The sequence below is a fragment of the Periplaneta americana genome, chromosome 17, assembly GCF_040183065.1.
Source record: "Periplaneta americana isolate PAMFEO1 chromosome 17, P.americana_PAMFEO1_priV1, whole genome shotgun sequence".
NCBI lineage: Eukaryota > Metazoa > Arthropoda > Insecta > Blattodea > Blattidae > Periplaneta > Periplaneta americana.
This window is the reverse complement of record NC_091133.1, coordinates 81,120,290-81,139,417: the sequence shown is the minus strand read 5'-3', so window position 1 is coordinate 81,139,417 and position 19,128 is coordinate 81,120,290. Positions and strand designations below refer to the sequence as shown.

The 19,128-nt window shown below is 34.2% G+C and overlaps 1 protein-coding gene across 1 annotated transcript in view; it reads right to left on the bottom strand.

Moving 5' to 3' along the window:
• LOC138692754 (lachesin-like) overlaps positions 1-19,128 on the bottom strand; it is a 173,339-nt gene that overhangs the window by 56,989 nt on the left and 97,222 nt on the right. The window contains exon 4 of the mRNA XM_069815948.1: positions 374-482. Within this exon, the coding sequence (XP_069672049.1) occupies positions 374-482 (109 nt within the window). The remainder of the gene's footprint in view (positions 1-373; positions 483-19,128) is intronic.

Below are 19,128 nucleotides of genomic sequence, written 5' to 3'. Positions count from 1 at the left end.
ACTGTCTCGTGAATGATAAATAAAATTGTTACTGCTTTTATTGGAATTAATACTTAATATTCAACGAGTCCCAAACAGCTTAAATTGGCATTTATTTTTGCGGACTCATGTTTACTGGAACTTTTTCGTTTCCGTTCGTTTTTATTTCTTATCCCTAAATTTTTACCATCACTTTTGTAGATAAAATTACGCATAAAATTCCGAATAATTATTTGGGACAAAGAAACAAATTTTTAATGTCTGCTCTCACTTGAGTAGACATTAAACTTTAATTTCTGTCTAGAATCTTACTCGGATCCGCAGAATTTGTACTATAAAAGCATTCGTTTAAGAACGAAATATTTAAATATTGCCTTGTTAAGTTGGTACTCACCGACTACTTTAAGTTCGATGAAGATGCTTGTGGGCGGGTGCGACGATACTTGGCACTCGTACAGGCCCGCGTCCCGGTGCTGCACGAATTTGATCTGCAGCGTCCAGTCCTGCAAAATAATACATTCACACACATAAGAATCATCCTGTAAAGAGTAGGGTCAAGTAGGATTAATATGATATAGTAAAAATGTAGAGATTGAAATTCCCAAGCCCGATTGGATCCTTCTCAGTTTAAGTTCTACGTCTCTCTTCTCATTTGGTGGCCTACACTCATGTACTATGTCACAGATTACACTGAACAACGAATTTTTACTTTTTGTCTTGCTCCGAAACATTAATAGGTGAATATTACTAATATGTGTTCCCTAATTCTGAATTTAAAATCCAAATTGCCCAATCACGTACCATTTTCCGGGGAAAATGAATTGAATTTTTTATGACAAAATTTATTTGTTTTTAATTTTTCGCTGCTACTGATAAAATTACAACACACTAGGGATTCTAAATTCCTCATAATACTTGCAAAATGTATACTGGATACAAAAATGATGTAACAAGTTTAAAACACAACAATAAAATATTTAATGGATACAATGAGAAAATTCTCGGAATTTGAACGTACATTTAAAATATTTTCTGGATGACTGTATTTTACAACGAACCAACAATAGCCCGCAAGCATGCTGGATGATGATCTTCCTTTATATCGCCTTTCTATTTCAGATATTTCTTGTTGAAATATTTCCCATGCTCGTCGTTTACCGCTCCAAAGTTAGGAGGAAAGACATCCAAATGAGAATGTAAAAAGTGTATTATAAGAGAAGAGTGCAGTCAAATTGAAGTTATAATTGTGATCGAGTTTAATAATTTAATTTAATTTAGGTATGACTATTATTATTATTATTATTATTATTATTATTATTATTATTATTACATAATTATTTTATTGGTGTTGTGAAGATGAAAAGAATTGTCATTATATTATATTAATTATGTATTATATTGTCTTGTATTGTAGTATTGTATTGCTTTGAATTGTATTGTATTGCATTAATTATGTTATATTCAGAGCATTGTAGTAATTTTCTATCATACTGGTTGAGTGGAAGAGAAGGCCGAATGGCCTTAACTCTGCCAGTTAAAATAAACCATTATTATTATTATTATTATTATTATTATTATTATTATTATTATTATTATTATTATTATTATTATTACATTCCATTTTGTCATATGCACTTAACATGATTTCCACAACAAGTTCAATGTAGTTCTCTGCCCTAGAATTTCCAAGGAAATTTGAGCAAACGTCTTTTAAAGCGCGCTATGCCATTCTTTCTGTAACGGAAAGTTTTTCCTGAAAAAATGGCCAGCCATAACTTTGTGAATTTGTGGAGCGATGAAAATGCCCTCTTTTAATTTTCCTTCACTCAAATTGGTAAACGTTTCCTTTAAATACTGAAAACCACACCCTTGTTTGTTCATTGTATAGACCTCAATTTCAACTGTATGAAATTTACTTAATAGAAGGGACCAATATCTGTTTATTTATTAGAAGTACAAAATAACATGCCAACAACTGTAATAAACCATAATTAAGTCATAAACTCATAAAATACATTAGCTTTTGTTTTGGTTTATACCCCCAACCAGAGTTAGATGTTTCCTGGGGGAGCGCTTATCGAAAAGTAAAATCATAGTATATCTTAAAAACCTTACGTGATACGAAGAAAAGGGATGCATTTTCGGATTCAGCGCACATCAAACTATAAGGGACACATTGTTTTAAGTCGGAACAAAATTCTTGTTGTTCAGTGTTATGTGGCAATTGTCCAACACTATGTACAGAGGTGCACTCATTACGAGTGACTGAGTAGCCGGGGTCCGATGGAACATGGCGCCGTCTTGAATCGCGAAGTGATTATTACGCTCATCATATTAATATTATGTACCGAAGTAGATATATTTCCGTTCATGAATTCTGCATTACAACGTAGCCGGGGATGAAATCGGGCCGCCTGAACGAAAAACTAGCGCACTAGCTCTTGAGCCACAGATGCAGTAATAAATAATGAGTCATGATATAGAGTTATCGTTAAGAGCATCATGAATATGATGATATAGAATGAAGCACGAAAACTGAATCAAAATGAACAGAATAACTTACTCGCCAGTGCAAAGGGTTTTATAAAGAATATAGAAATATAAATATATCCAAACAAACTAATAAGTTCAAATTCTACATGATAATAGTAGGTTATTTTACGACGATTTATCAACATCTTAGGTTATTTAGCGTGTGAATGAGATGAAGGTGATAACGCCGGTGAAATGAGTCCGGGGTCCAGGACTGAAAGTTACCCAGCATTTGCTTATATTGGGTTGAGGGAAAACCCGGAAGAAACCTCAACCAGGTAACTTTCTCCAACCGGGAATCGAACCCGGACCACCTGGTTTCGCGGCCGGACGCGCTAACCGTTACTCCACAGGTGTGGACTACATAATAATACAAATGAACCATAAAATTATTTTAGACATAATACAAAACAAACACATGAAAATGGTACTGATAAGATTAAATAAAATCAAAAATAAAAAAAGTAAAACCCGAATTTCTCCATACATTTCAACCAACTCACAACGTATTTTTACGTCAGAAAAAATATCAAAGTAAAGGTTATTGAAAAGATTCTTGAGAGGAGATTAACTACCCTATATCGTCAATGTTAAATTTGCTTATTTAATTGTTAATTATCTCATGAACTACTGACGATATCGTACTGAATTTTTTAAAGATATAGATACAAAGTTGCTAAGTAAACTGGCTCAAAAATACAAGTTGTAAAAAAAGATTTTATTTTTTAAATAATATTAATTTTATTTTCTTATTTGTTATCCAAAACATTTTATAATAAAATTAATAAGCATACACCATTTAAGTCCGTCCGTGTATTGTTGTGAACATGTTTACAATTTTATGTTTCTAGGTGCTATTCATAGACATTTCGCTAGCCCGCGCTACGAGCGCGCTAAACTAGCCCCGGCTATCGACTGGTTACTTGTACAGATTTCATATCATATCATATCATATCATATCATATCATATCATATCATATCATATCATATCATATCATATCATATCATATCATATCGCTAACACTGGTTTATGAATACGAAAAACGTTAGATCGCTGATCATTCACCGGAAGCCCGCGCTAAGAATGTCTATGAATACGGCCATAGTTTATAGTTCCCGAGAAAATGGAGCATTTGTATAAAATATCAAAATATTGACATTATTTAAAAATTTCAAAACTTTTTAAAAATATATATGCATCAGTAAAATCTGCGTCAGTTTGCTTATATAAAGTACCTTGTATCTTCGTCCTGTAAATATTTCAGTATGATATAGTCAGTAGTTTCTGAGATAAGTGGTAATTAAGTAAGCAAATTGAAAATTGGCGCATTACGGGATATGGCAGTTTATCTCCCCTTGATATCGACGCGAGAAGAACGAACGCGCCCTGGAAGACCGAGGTGAATGCTTAAAGAAGGGAGTTGGGAATGACAGAGGCTGCAGTCCTGTATGGATATTGGGAACGGGAATATGTTAAGACGCGTTGTTAAAACATGATGATGATGATGATGATGATGATGATGATGATGATGATGATGATGATGATGATGACGACGATGGGGTGGTAGTTGTGGTGGTAATGGTAAAAAGAAATCATTAACGAAAAGTGTTGAAACAAAGGAAGATGAATAATAGGATAAAATAAAAGAGGAAATAGAACGAAGATGGAAAACAGGATGAAAGGAAAAACTGAAAATAAAACGAAATTAGCAAAATGAGAAATAGAAAGCATAAAAATAATGAATCAATAACAGGTTGAATAAAAAAGAAAAGGAGAATAGAAATATGATATGAAAATGGACGGAAAATATTACGCACCTAAAACTAAAACCAAATAAACATCGGTAACGGACTAGCATTATCGCTTTCTAGGCTATTTGAACGCTGTACTGGGAATCTGTGCAGAGTAACATCTGTGCCTTTGCCGTCAGTGTATTAAACGAAGTGTATTAAACATTAACGAGCCTGGCTTGCAGAACTTTACATCCATTCAGGTTAATTGGACCTTGTATACTAGTAAAATCAATACATTATTTACATTTGCAAGTCCAATAATTCATTGATTAATTCTAAAAACGTTCCGAGTTGAAACATGCATATCAAGTCTGTTTGTATAGCAGTAGTATGGAAATACCGTGTTTGAAAAAACCTACAGTAGCTTTGGTCAACATAAATATATGATCTGATACCAGCTCTGAACCTGCAACCATACCCCGAAGCTCCATGTTTTATTATTTCACATTAAAGACTTTGCTGTGTTTAATTACTTAATTATTAGACCGTCATATAAGGAAGGGTTAAGTCCACCGCTGTGGAGTAACGATTAACACGTCTGACCGTGTAACGAGAGGGAGTAGGGTAAAGTTGTATAATTCCGTGATACTCCTAATCCCGTGATAGTTCTTTCAAATTGAATGTCAGTGAAAGCTTTGCCGTTCGATCATAGCGCCAGACAACTTTTTCCGAAAGAGTGCATTTTTCACCTACTTTTAAGACATCGGTGAACTTCCTAGCAATATATCCAATCCCGTGACATTCAGTGAAAAAAACGTATCACGGAATTAGGAGTATCAGGGAATTAGGCAACTTTACCGTGTATACAAACATCCTGGTTTGTCATTCGCAAATGTTTCAATCTTTTACATTTTTGTGATGTTCTCTAGAAATAATCCTTTCAGTGTTAGTTTTGCTGGAAATTATCCTTATAAGGTTATATGTGAGCATCTGTCAAACGTGGTCTTCGCCTAGTTTTGTTGAGATTCATTTGTGAAAAATCTGTGTCCACCGATAAGTGTCCCCAAATATTGCTGCAAACTTTACGATCGGGGTGGTATTTAAATAAACATTCAGATCAACCACAGTAAAACTTTTAAAATTCAATAATAGTTCAAAATGTTATCAATCATTTTCATTCCATCATCTTCCACGACGTTCTTGTATTGATAAGAATTATATGCATCATAATGTCGCTGTACATTAAATTTCTTACAGATAATGTGTTCTTTACATATTATACATTGTATCTCTCCATCGTGATTGCGACTTGAAAACTTCAATAAGCAATCTTCATGTTAAGATTGAATAACAACTACTGTTGATTCTAGAACTATTAGTGCGATTTGAGTGTCAATCAATAGTTTTCATGGTTGTACTGTTATCTCCAAGTAATTTAATTTCAAAACAAACAAAAATAGATCAACTTCCCATAAATAAACGTATACATATAAAAAGGAATTAATTAATTCTTCCCATCTCCCAAACAAAATAAACTATAGGTACACGCCACCGTGTTGTTCTCAGTAGGCATTGCAAAGCAAGAAATCGTATGTTTCATACTACTGGTGTACTTATTAACTTCTGCCAGACCTCTTGCGGCGAAAGAGGGGAAGAATACAGGCTCCCGTGTGCAAGAGTACTTGGAATGGAATTGGAATGGAATTTAAGTCAGGGAGGCACGGATGGCCCAGCACTGCGACCTGTTGATATCTATTGCGCTAACCCTCGATATGGAATGAGTTGCATGCCACAGATCTCCTACGCGCACCGACCTAATCACATAACTCGCTTAACGACCAGTCCCTACAGCCAACAGAAATCCATATATCATTCCTGCTTCGGCAACTTCCCCCAAGGCCCCCCCCTGTTGGTCCGAGGCGAAACTCCTCCCCCGAGTAGGTCCGCCTCGGGTGCTCGTTGCAGAAGCCATCCAACGTCGCTTAACTACAATCCACAGAGGCCGGTCGAGAGAGCCAGTAGTTCCGAGAGGCCGCCTGTAGAGTGATCTGAAAAACCAGAAACGGGATGATGAAGAAAGGATGATGGGGAGGAAAGGAAGTGGCGAAGATGAGTGGGGTTCCAATCGCCTGATAAAGTTACCTGAAATTCATCCATAGGAGTGAGGGAAAAACTCCAAAACAAACCTCATCCAGGCAACTCGTTCTGACCGGGAATCGAACACGAGTGCTTACACTACGGACGAAGTATACACTGCGAGCTAATGCTGACATGCTGTATTACGCAGTGAGTCTGTAGTGAATTCAGGCAGTGGGTGAAAACATACGGTAAAAATTAATAGACCTATGAATTAATAAATTTAAGCCAATAATAAATTTAGTGGTATATCTTGTTTCATTAATCTTTCCTTCTTAATTGTGCCATCATTCCATCTTTCCTTTCTTCCTTTCTTTTAAAGTTTTTCTTTTTATCTTCCAATTTCTCCTTGCCCTTTTTTCTCAAATATTATCATTCCAGATTCCTTCATGTTAATCTTCACACACGCCGTTTCTTTTCATCCATTTGCTCTTTCTCTCTTTATTTTTTCCCTTCTTTTATATTATATTTACTAGTTTCTGTAAACACTATTTCTTTGCTAGCTTCTTTATATCTATTATTTTTTTTTAGCTTTTTCTTTCTCTTTCCCTTTCGAAATTAGTCTAGGGATCCTTCACTCATTCCTTAAGAATATAATTCATTCACTCTGATACTTCTGATGAATCTCCTTGTCGACCTGAAAATATTGAAGATGATAGATGAAGTTGAAATTAAGAAAGGCGGAGTTCCAACGCCGAAAGTTATCCAAAATTTCTACTTCAAGTGGTTAAGGAGGACAACCTCGGAGAAAACACAAACGGGTAACTTGTCTCAACCAGGATTTGAACCTGGACCTGATCGTTTCACAGCCAGACATGCTAAACATTATTCCACAAGGGTGAATTCTTCCTTGTGTTACTAGAATTTCTAATTTTGATGTATTTTGTGGAAAATTAACAAAATTCTATTGTCATTACTCTTTAAGTTCGGACAGATGATGAATCTGAGTAATACTGCAAAATTGTAATTAATAGAATAAAAATATTATTAATAACAATTCTTTCTTTTCTTCTGTCTTATGCTTCGTTTTCTAATATTCCCCTCTTCCATTTCCGCTTTCATCGTCTTAACTTGTCTCTTTTTTTATTATTTATCCACGTATACCCTTTGCCCTTACCATTTTTATCTCTATATTTCTTTCTTTCTCTCCTATACTAAACACTCTCCTCTCCTCTCCTCTCCTCTCCTCTCCTCTCCTCTCCTCTCCTCTCCTCTCCTCTCCTCTCCTCTCCTCTCCTCTCCTCTCCTCTCCTCTCCTCTCCTCTCCTCTCCTCTCCTCTCCTCTCCTCTCTCTTCTATTTTCTCTCTCTTCTATCTTCTCTCTTCCCGCTTTTTAGAATTTCATACATATATCTTTTACTGATTCATTTTATGTGTATCTATTTCTTCACCCTTCGTTTCATTTCTTTCATTCGTTTTAGTATTTATTTTCTCCGTGAAATATGTAAGCCTGTAATACTATAAAATTAATTGTAGAGGTTATTGAATAATTAGTTGATACAGTTTCTTGAGTGGTTTAAAACATACAAGAGTAAATAATAAAATCTCCAGAGATTATTTTTATTACACTTCCGTAGACCTATGGTATTCGATTTCAGACATTGAAGCTTCCTAGCAGGCATATTTTTTCTTTTTCGCTCGAAGACGTGGGTCATATAAGAAAAACCACCTCGGGCAGACGCCACAGCACACTCCAATATGTTTCTGAATTTCGAACTTGTATAACTCTACCGGCACTGATCGTATGACGCAACCAGCAACACATCTCGTAGCCTCGGGCTCCAGTTCCGCATCCAAGAATCCCTCCTCCCCCTGCCGCCCCTCTCAGGTTCGGATTTTGTATCATATGTATCGGGGAATATTGATTTTGCAGTGCATTTTGGTCAGTCCAGTCCCATCTTCCATCCAGAATATATCGAGCATTTTGCTCAGTACAAGTTTATACCGATCGGAGCATGATGGATTCCGACCCACTGCTTTTACATTCAGTGATCATTTTCGTCATGAATTCAATTGAAAGTATTGGTTGTTTTATACCAAACAGCAAGCAGCTAAGTTGTAGTTCGTAATAATGTATGGAAGAGATAGACTTGGATATGTGTGTCGTCAACTGTCAGTATTTTATCCTGCATTGTTTTATAATGAAACTTTCACAATATAAGTTAAAAACTCTTTTTCAGAATCTTTAATTGGACAAGTAATATAAAAAATACGAATTACTTACAAGGATACAGCTATTAATAGAAGCTCAAACATACAAGAAATAGAATAATATTTTTCGGCATACAACAAAAATAGGTTTGAATTAGAGTAAACATACAATATTCTGCAATGTGACATATGCATCTAGCCTTAAAGAATTCAATTCAATTGTGTCGCATTTTACACTACTTACGACATCGATGGATAAATTGTGAGTCGTTAGCTAACCAAATGTATCAATATTTTTCACAAGCTACGTGATTCACTGTCGTCAAAAAATTGTGACGAATTCTCTACTGCCTCTCTTAATATGTTCCCAATATCTTATACTTGGTCCAGAGGAAAAATTATGACGAATTCTTAATACGAGAATATTCCCAATATTTTACAGCCGGTCGAGAGGAAAAATTGTGACAAATTCCCCAGTGCCTCTCTTAATATATTCCCAATATCTTACAGCTAGTCGAGAGGAAAAATTGTGACAAAATCCTCACGTCTCTCTTAATAGGCTATATTCTCATTATATTACAGCTGGTTGGCAGGAAAAATTGTGACCTACCTCTCTTAATATATTCCCAGTACCGTACCTTACAGCTGGCCGAGAGGAAAAATTATGACAAATTCCCCAATGCCTCTCTTAATATATTCCCAATATCTTACAGCTGGTCGATAGAAAAATTATGACAAATTCCTCACGTCTCTCTTAATAGGCTATATTCTCATTACATTACAGCTGGTTGACAGGAAAAATTGTTACCTAAATCTCTTAATATATTCTCAGTACCTTACAGTTGGTCGAGAGGTAAAATTATGATGAATTCCCCACTGACTGTCTTAATATATTCCCAATATGTTATAGCCAGTCGAGACGCGGATGCTCATGTAGGATTATTAAAAGAAATTTGCACAAAGTTTGGGAGTGAGTTCTTCACAGCTAGAAAGGAAGAAATATAATATAAACATATATCTGAAAATACCTGTTTTATAAGTTTAATCCAAAATTACATTCAACGTTTGGTATTGAGATACTATGCTCGGACATTTAAAAGTTCAAAGTCTAACATAGGAAAAGTTACTGTAGACCGATATCGAAAAAATAATTTATTTAGTCAACAATAAGTTTCAAAATATATGCAAACTATTCTTCCATAATATTTAATACTGATTCATGCTTATTTAGTTTCAATGTTCCCCCTTCTAAATTCGGAAATAGGTGATACTATGAGGAGGTAAAATTCGGAAGAAAAGTTCGGGGCAGAAGAAAATATCAGATGACACAACATTAAGATAAATGGATCATACTCGTATAAACAGAGTAAGAAGAAGGCGGAAAATAGGAACGACTGGAAAATGATGGTTTTGCAGTGAAAGACCTGCACTTGGGCAGAACACCATGAATAAATGAAATGAATGAATTCCAATTTAGCACGTACATGACAATTAGAATGGATGTCCAAGCATAGATGTTTTATAAATTCTTTGAATTCCCAATAATAAATTCCAATTTTTTTTAAACATTGCTTGTTAGACTAAATATCTCATTATGAAAAATCGAATTATTATCTTTCACACAATATATTCGTTCTAATAGTTCTCATTCTTTGTATATTTACCTCTTAAGTAAGATGCACTCCTTGTATAATTCATATAACACTTTTTAATATTAAAATTTAATCAATTATTCGATTCTATGTTCTACTTTCCTACAGATAATCGAACCCATGTTCGACAGACGTGGATCTGGACTGCTCTAATAACTGAGCCAGGATGGAGGTTAAACTGAAATTTCATTTAGTAATTTAACGAAGACGTCATGAAAGCTGGTATTTTCATGAGGTAAATTTCCGCTCCAAGATGAGCTTTCTTCACAGGAACAGTCCATCAGCAATAGTAGCTGAAATCCGACTTGGAGACGTCTTTGCAGTTATTTTCCGCTATTGATGTCAAGAAGGTTTAAAGAGAGATAAATGCGACAGGAGAGGAATGTCTTGTTGCGATTTGGTTCCGCAGATTGGCCCGACTTCTGACATTCTTTATATCAAGAGAGAGAAAAAGCTATCATAATATTAGACTGAGGTAGAAGACTTACGTTAGATAAGATAAGAATGATGAAACTAAGAGACAGAATAGGAACAAGTAAAAATAATGTCACCTCCAACAGAACGGCTTAAGTGTCAAGTTTCCACGCTGGAGACCATAGTCAAATTCCCTAGCGCATGCCACTGTTGTCGTAAAAGTTTCTATACGGGGTGTTCCAGACCACCCGTATCAGCCTTTTTTCTCGAAAACTATATGATACTGATTGTTCATAAAAAATTTTCATAACCAAAACCTATGTAAAGAATCGATTGGTGGTAGTACCATTTCCCGTAATAAACCGGACTTCGAAATTTTTAAAATAAGAACATAGGTCATTGAAGGTACCATTGGAAACTACATTTAAAAAGAAACAACATTTACTGAAACTTTTTTTTTCTAACTTTTATTTTTTACTCACAAAACAACAAAAATGGTATCTTTTGAGAAATGTTGTACGTTGCTTAGGTATGTACTGTACCGGTAGTAGTTACATGGTAATTGTGAACACTGCAGGTCTAAAAAACAAATACTGAGCGAATAAGTTAATTAGGGGATAATGTTCTTTTTGTATTTATTGTTTTTAAATGTTTTTTTTATTGCGTGTGTATGTGTTTTTTATGTCTTACCTTTATATTTATTATTTGGATTATTTTTTGCAGTTTCAATAAGGAATTGAATTGTTTATATATATATATGTTTCACTGTGTATGTGTTTTTTTTTTTTTCATATCTTACATTTTATTTTTATTATTTTTGTGAAATTTGGTATGAAATTAGATTAGTTGTAATTGTGATAATTAATGATAACGGTAGTAATAATAATAACTGTTGTTTTACTATTTTATTATTAGTAGTATTATTTTTGTTTTCTTTGAAGATTCAAACTGTGCATAGTTACAGCACGAATGACCTTACGGGCTCGTGCGAAGGATCTTGTGTACATGAGTTTGTATAATTTATTATGCATCAATAAATGCACTTCATTCATTCATTCATTCATTCATTCATTCATTCATTCATTCATTCATTCATTCATTCATTCATTCATTCATTCATTCATTCATTTTCCAATTACAGTCGGCATGTACAGTACATAACCTCTTGTAATGACAATTCTAATTGGAAAAATCACGTGTTTGATCAATGTGATCAGTTCTGTGACATCTCACCTACATGTTAGAACTGCGCTCTTTTGTCGAATCTTTGAACTACGACACAATTGCGAATGCTGAATACTCGAGACGTGGTCGTACTAATTTGACGAGTACGTACTAAATTAACCCCATTTTACGGTACCTATTATTGTTATCTAACACTACACTTAACATTAAATTTTTGTTCATAGAATTCCTTTGAGTATCTAAGGCTGTGAATTCTAAAAGCAGTTTTAAGATACGCATTAGAACTACTTCCTTTGCCGACTTTCCCTTTTTTTAAGTTAAACGTTCTACATTTTAATATTGTTTGTGTCTAATGTTATGAAGCCTCAATTTCATGCCTGTTAACATTTGCTACGGAGGTTTACATTGGCATCAGCACATTCAACAGAGGATGTTTCAGTGTTGAGTAAATAATATGCTATGATTGTTTTATAATACTCCCACAGGGACTAAATATGTTTACTCTGAGTTGTGTTTTTTCCTCCAGTGCTTTAACCCTCGAGCGGACGTGTATGTTTTAGTAACAGCATCACAAACAGAATTTACCTCGTACATTGTTCAGGTCAGCCGAGTTTCCGTGGATTTAATAAACGTTCCTCGTACTACAACCACGAGTTTCTTTGTGTCCAAAGAATAAAAATTAAAAACTTCAATGCGATACAATATATTTACTATTATCAATTAATTAAAATTCAATTTAACTATTACAGAAACCTTGTGCCATTATTTAGCCTACGTAATACGGAAAGTTGAACAGAAAGAAATATAAAAAAGAACGAAATTAGTCGTATTACGTGACGCGTGGCGCACATTGTGTAAAACTAAAAATGTTAATAGAGAGTGAAAATTTAGGCTAAAAAATGGCGAGTTTATAACTGAAAATAGTGAAGTGGATGTTTCTGGTACAGAGACGGCTAAGGAAAAGACGGCTAAGGCCTTAGTAAGTTAGATACGACGATAGTGGTAATGAAAATAGGTGAGGAGTATGGTGGAGGAGGATAGCTAGGACAGCGAAGTACAATATGTAGAAAATTAGTGAGATCTGAAAATGAATACTAGGGCTGGGGACGGAGCGGTTCGGTTCGGAGCAGTTATTGTGACGTCATTACTCGGTTGAACCGAGTACAAATATGTGGCGGCAGGTTTAAAATTTAGATAGATTTAGTCGATTTTAGAACGTAGTTTGAAAGTGAAACCAAGCGTGTTTTAAAAGCGTTGTAGTAAAGGGCTTTCGCTTTGCCAATTGTCGAGAAAAAAGTGCTTCCCTTCATTGCAAAATGGCGGTTGCAAATTTTATTTGCGTGATTACAACTATTTGCGGACTTATTTTGCATGAAAGGCCTATTTAACTTTCAGTATTTTTAGATATGACGGACGAAATAAAATTGATAAAATAATTTATAATACTAACAGCTAATAAATTAACATGTGAGGTAAACGTTAAACGCTGCAGTTAAGTAAAAAATAAGATAGAGAGAAACGGGCTCCATGAAGCGCTGCCTAAAACACTTAAAAAACACACACTGAATTTACTATTACGGAAAGTGGATAAAATAATCATTAAAACGTGGAATCTTAAACTGAAGAACATAATGTTTGTTTATTTTATAACTTTACTAGCCTTCAATACAATCATGTTCTCTTTGGTGAAGAGTAACATTATTGATAAATTAAAGTAATTAGGTAACATAATTCGTAGAAATAAATACAAATAAAATGATGACTGATGAGGTAACACAAATCTAATAAACACAAATAGAAGAAAAATATAATGCACTTCCTTTTTTAACATATTTTAATATTAATCAAATATTTTAATATGGTGATGATAATAATATTATTATTATTACTATTATTATTATTATTATTATTATTATTATTATTATTATTATTTACAGTAATATGTTCAGACTGTCAGTGTTCATTAGGTCCACATGACAGGTCATATAATAGGATGAAATCCTCTTCAATACCAGAGGTCTTTCAACCCCCCTTGGAGATAAGGAAATAATTTGTCCTGCAGCAGAAAATATTTAAATACAACAGTACCTACGTTGTTGTCTGCTAGAATTAAGTAAAACACGTTTGAACTGACCGGCAACGGCTACGGTTAACCGAATAACTTCGATGCTCCGCTGCCAAGCACATAAACCGATAGAACCGAGTAACTCAACAGTTCTACTCGCTCCGTCCCCAGCTCTAATGAATACACAAGAAATAGACATAATAACGAACATATTAGACAATGGTATAGTATGTTTAAGTAACGAGTATTATTAGAAACAGTGTGTGTTCCATATAGTCTGAGTGAAATGAAAATCTAGAACGGAGTGATAAAAGTGTCAATTTTGAATTAATTAGAGGAGTGTAATAGGAAGCTAAGTAAAACGATAGAGATAATGAAAATACCTATATCTAGTTCATTTTGTTGAGGTAATATAAATTATTTATTTGGTAGTGATTTAATTTCTTTTGGTTTAATTTTATTAAGGCTATGAATTTGTTTATTGATGATTATAGCAAGAGAGTCTATTTTTCGTTATAATTATTATGATAATTGAAATATGGCGAGGGAGGCTAGCTAGGATAGCGAAGTATAATATGTAGAAAATTAGTGAGATCTGAAAATTAAATGTACACAAGAAACAGACATAGTTACAAACATATTGGATAATGGTGTAGTGTGTTTTAGTAACAAGTATTATTAGAAACAGTGTGTGTTTGATATAAGTATACTGAAAATCAAGAACAAAGTCGTAAAAGTATCAATTTTGAATGACCTAATGGGGTCGAAAGTTAAATTATAAGAGCGTCTACAAAAGGTATATCTGTAATGAATGTATTTGTGGCACCGGATACAAATTGTGAGGTCCACATAAATGTTGACATCAAATATATATCAAATATCGAATATGTATTTACGTACCAATATTTGTTTCTTTCTTCTAATGGTTTGTGACGTAATATATGTAATTCAAGTACAGTAAATGTGAATTTCCCTTAGAAGAATACATTATATAATTTAACGTGAGGTAGCCTACTGTTAATTTATAAATAAATAGTCATAAAATAATAATTGTCTATCACAAATATTTCAATTTTCAAATAATATTTGTGCCTTATTCCTTTGTCTTCTATAGTTGTTATATACATTTATTACAATTTATTAACTTCTGACGATTATCACTTTGCATGACGTATCTTATTACTTACATAAATTGACTGTGAGACTACAAAATCAGAAAAGATAATTATATCCACGGTATATTTAAGATCTTTATTACGAAATGATCGATAATCCAAATGTGAATATGGATCATTCTTTCCCCAAAAAATCCAAGTAGCTAGTGTTCACATGCTCTTACACATTTCAATGAAGAACTTCTTTTGCTCACAATCAAACAACATCACAGAAAGAGTTCTTACAAGGGAAGGCTTTGGACCTTTCGGCGAGAATTCTTTTTGTATGATTGTGATTTCTCCTACAACTACAGTCACTTCCTTACTGTAACATTTTGTACATCCATGCCTGAGCGCTGCTTAGTCGTACAGTTATATTCAGTCTTATACAGCAGAGCATGCGGTATAACCAATAACTTCAAAATCATAAGTTGCTGTGCTGATTTTGTGGCACCGCTGTGTTAGCCGGTAAGCGGATCTATTACCATATAGAATATCTGACAGTGTAATTTACAGTGACTATACCTAGATATAAAATTAGAGTGTAACACAAACACCACTTGTAAAAAAATGCACATACGGGCTATTCCATATGAAATCGATCAGTAAAAAACCTCGCATTTTTTATACTCTAATTTTTTCCCTATTTATACAAGGTGCTGAGGAGAGTGCATTTGCAAAAATATACTATCGAAAGTCAAACGGTTTTCGTGTTGTTGAGCGACAAATTTAGCGTATTTTAGAAAAACAAGCATTTTTCAGCGCTCAGAACTCTGGAACTATTTACTGCAGAATATTGAACGAGAGCTCATTTTGAAGCAGACATTTGGTAGGTTATGATAAGCAGTAATCCTTCTTTTTATTGTATACAGAGAGACAGATAATCTTATTTTACTTACTTTTAGGCTTTTTGCACATTTGTAAAAATGTAAAAAAATATTGAGAAAAAACCTTGCATTATTAAGAGGGATTCGGCATTGTTTGCTTAGTGTCACGGCAATAAGTTTCGGGGGTATTAAATAATTAATTATTTTCACTTTTCACACGCCTAGACTTGAAAGGCGCAACACAGCACACACTGGCCGAGAGATGAAGATAAGCGAGCATTGGGCGTCATTTTACTCCTGTGTTTATGAAAACCTGTGATAATGCTAGCACAGCCATGCGCTACTAGACGAAACATCACGTGTTTATGTCTCCTGGCCTTGCTTGTCTAGGCTAGCTCCCGCCTCACTGTCAGCTGGTTAGCTCACGCGCGTACTATTTATTTTCTTTATTTGATTTTTAAATACTTTCTTATTAACGTTGCACTAGTAAAAATACGTGTTTATTTCTACTTTCAATGCGGAATCTAACCATATATTTTAAAAATATTTTTTCGTGTGCAAAGGTGTCTTAATTAAGAAAAATCGAAATTTCTTCATTTCCATAAAAAGTAAGAAAAACTGTTTACATGTCAATATAAACTTTAACTTTTCAGCATCAAAATAAACCATGATTTTGATCATTGGGTGAAAGGGTTTCGGAGGCACAACAGTTTAAAGTTGCTAATTTTATGAAAATAAGATAAATTAAAATATTTTTAATTTAAACACTATGAAGTTGTGATGAATCAAACTTTGCACAAAGCATTGTATCATAGTTGTCTACGGACAGAAAAAGTTTAATTGTATTTAAAAATTGCAAGGTCAATTTTCTCTATATTTCGGTCGATTTGAGATGGAATAGCCCATACGTATATTTTGTGTAAATGTGACACAAGTTTCTAGTTTTGCTGGGAATTGAACTCTGGACACTAGATTTGTAGCTGTGAAAGGTACGGCTGAGTTCGCACTGCTCTTTCTTCTTGAAGAGTTGCTTTTTCTTGCGGCCGTCAAGTGAGGTATTTATCTACAAGATAATACGTTGGTGCGAATCACAACCTCGCTCCGAGCCGGCGGTCCACGGCGCTGAAAAATCTGCAGCCGGATATTAAAGACGCCCCCTGGTGCACCACTTGATTAACGCGCCCGCACGAGCGTCGTCATGCCCCACGTCCAACCTCCCTCCGACATGAATCAGACAAACGTCACTGAACCCGAGGTCGTGTTTTTCAGGAAGTCGTTCACAATGACTCACGGACAGCTCAAATGTCGAGGATTCCTTTTAACTACAATTATTTCGTCTATAATTATAAGATGTGGAGGTAGAGAAATATGTTGATGCAATTATCTATTTATTCAAACAGTTAATATAACGGATTATTCATCGCTAAAATTTATAGAAAACACAAAAGTTGTCTGAGTTTTGTACGCCGGCATTCAAAGATAACCTTCCCTTATTTATCGTTAATGGCTGATAAATAATTAATTCCTGCAATGGATGGCACAGATCGCAGTATTTCCAATAGTACGTAAAATGAACATGCATAAATACGCTAAATATATTTGAAAAACACTCTTACCAACGCTTAAACCAATTTTTGACTGTCAGTTATCTTGCGGGAAAAAATTCGTTAAATATGTATACAGAGTGGAAGTGAAATAACCTTGCAGGTTGAAAGGGATGATAGGATACACTGTAATTAATAGAAAAGCTATGTTACGTTTTGTGATTAAATGCACGGTTAATATTAGAAAATTAGGTCTGAAGTTTCAGCAGTCCGACAACATCGCCGCTAACACACGCTTCTCGTGATACAGATATTCGAGGTCAACGAACTCTGTAACACCGTGTGTCTCCGCTAGATGAGCTAGCGCTGTGTTTCAGCCGACTCGCTGCGTGCAGTTTCTTCAATTTGGAGGTTATTAAAATTAAATTTACACGAAAACCGTCCACAATATTGAAATCTGCCAGAGCAATAAATTATTATTTTTTATTACTATTAGTTTTCCTATCGATATGGACACTGCTACTGGGTATTTACCCATTTGCAGTGTAAATAAATAAATACATACGTACATGCATGCATACATACATACATGCATACATACATACATACATACATACATACATACATACATACATACATACATAGTAGTAGGTTTATTTTGCCTGGCAGAGTTAAGGCCATGAGGCCTTCTCTTCCACTCAACCAGGTTTCAATAATACACATGAAATACAAAGTTAAGTGATAGATTACAAAACAACACAAAAGAAGATACCTTAGAAATTACATAAAATATAGTAAAACATTACAATAGTCAAGATCAGTTACATAATATAAAATTACAAATAGTCAAGATCGGTTACATAATATATAAAATAAAGTAGAAAATTACACATAATCAAAATCAGTTACATAACATAAGGGGAATATGTACACTCACACACACAAACACACAATTTATAAGACCTAAAATGTTCGAGATAAATTCGACGATTACTTGAGATATATTACACAGTTAATATACTAATAGGAGAATACATGTGGGTTACAAGACATAAAATGTTGATTAGCAAAGTCATACAAATAGGCCTACATACAAATACAAATGATTAAGTAATATATCAAGATAATAAAAAAAAAGAAAAAAAAAAGAAGAGAGAGGAGAAAAAAGTAACAACTTGGTCATTTAAGACTATTTAGAAACTTCCGCAAGAGTCTAGTTCTGTTCATTAAAAACATACATACATACATACATACATACATACATACATACATACATACATACATACATACATACATACATACATACATACATACATACATACATACATACATACATACATACATACATACATACATACATACATACATACAGTACGCGTACACTCTCTCGGATGTTCATTTCCATTTACGAAATTTTGTAAGTCAGCTAATATGGACTTTGACATTTCATAGACAAGAGTTCTGTGTCAGAATTCGCCGTCACTGAAGACCATGGATGAATAGCAAGTAGCATTTAAGGCCTGCGTTCTGTGCTTGTGTGTGAGTTGTAAAAATGGCATGAAATTTTCTCTTTCCCCCCCCCCACCCTTAGTCTGCGAGAGACGTTGGACTGCTTCCCACACAACCTTTGACACAAGCTCTCTGAGCAGTCTTCAAGTAGGCTACAGGTATGGACTTCAGATAACATCTATCATTGCTAGCTGAGTTATATGTGTGTAATTTATAAACAAAATTATAAACTATTTACAAATTATT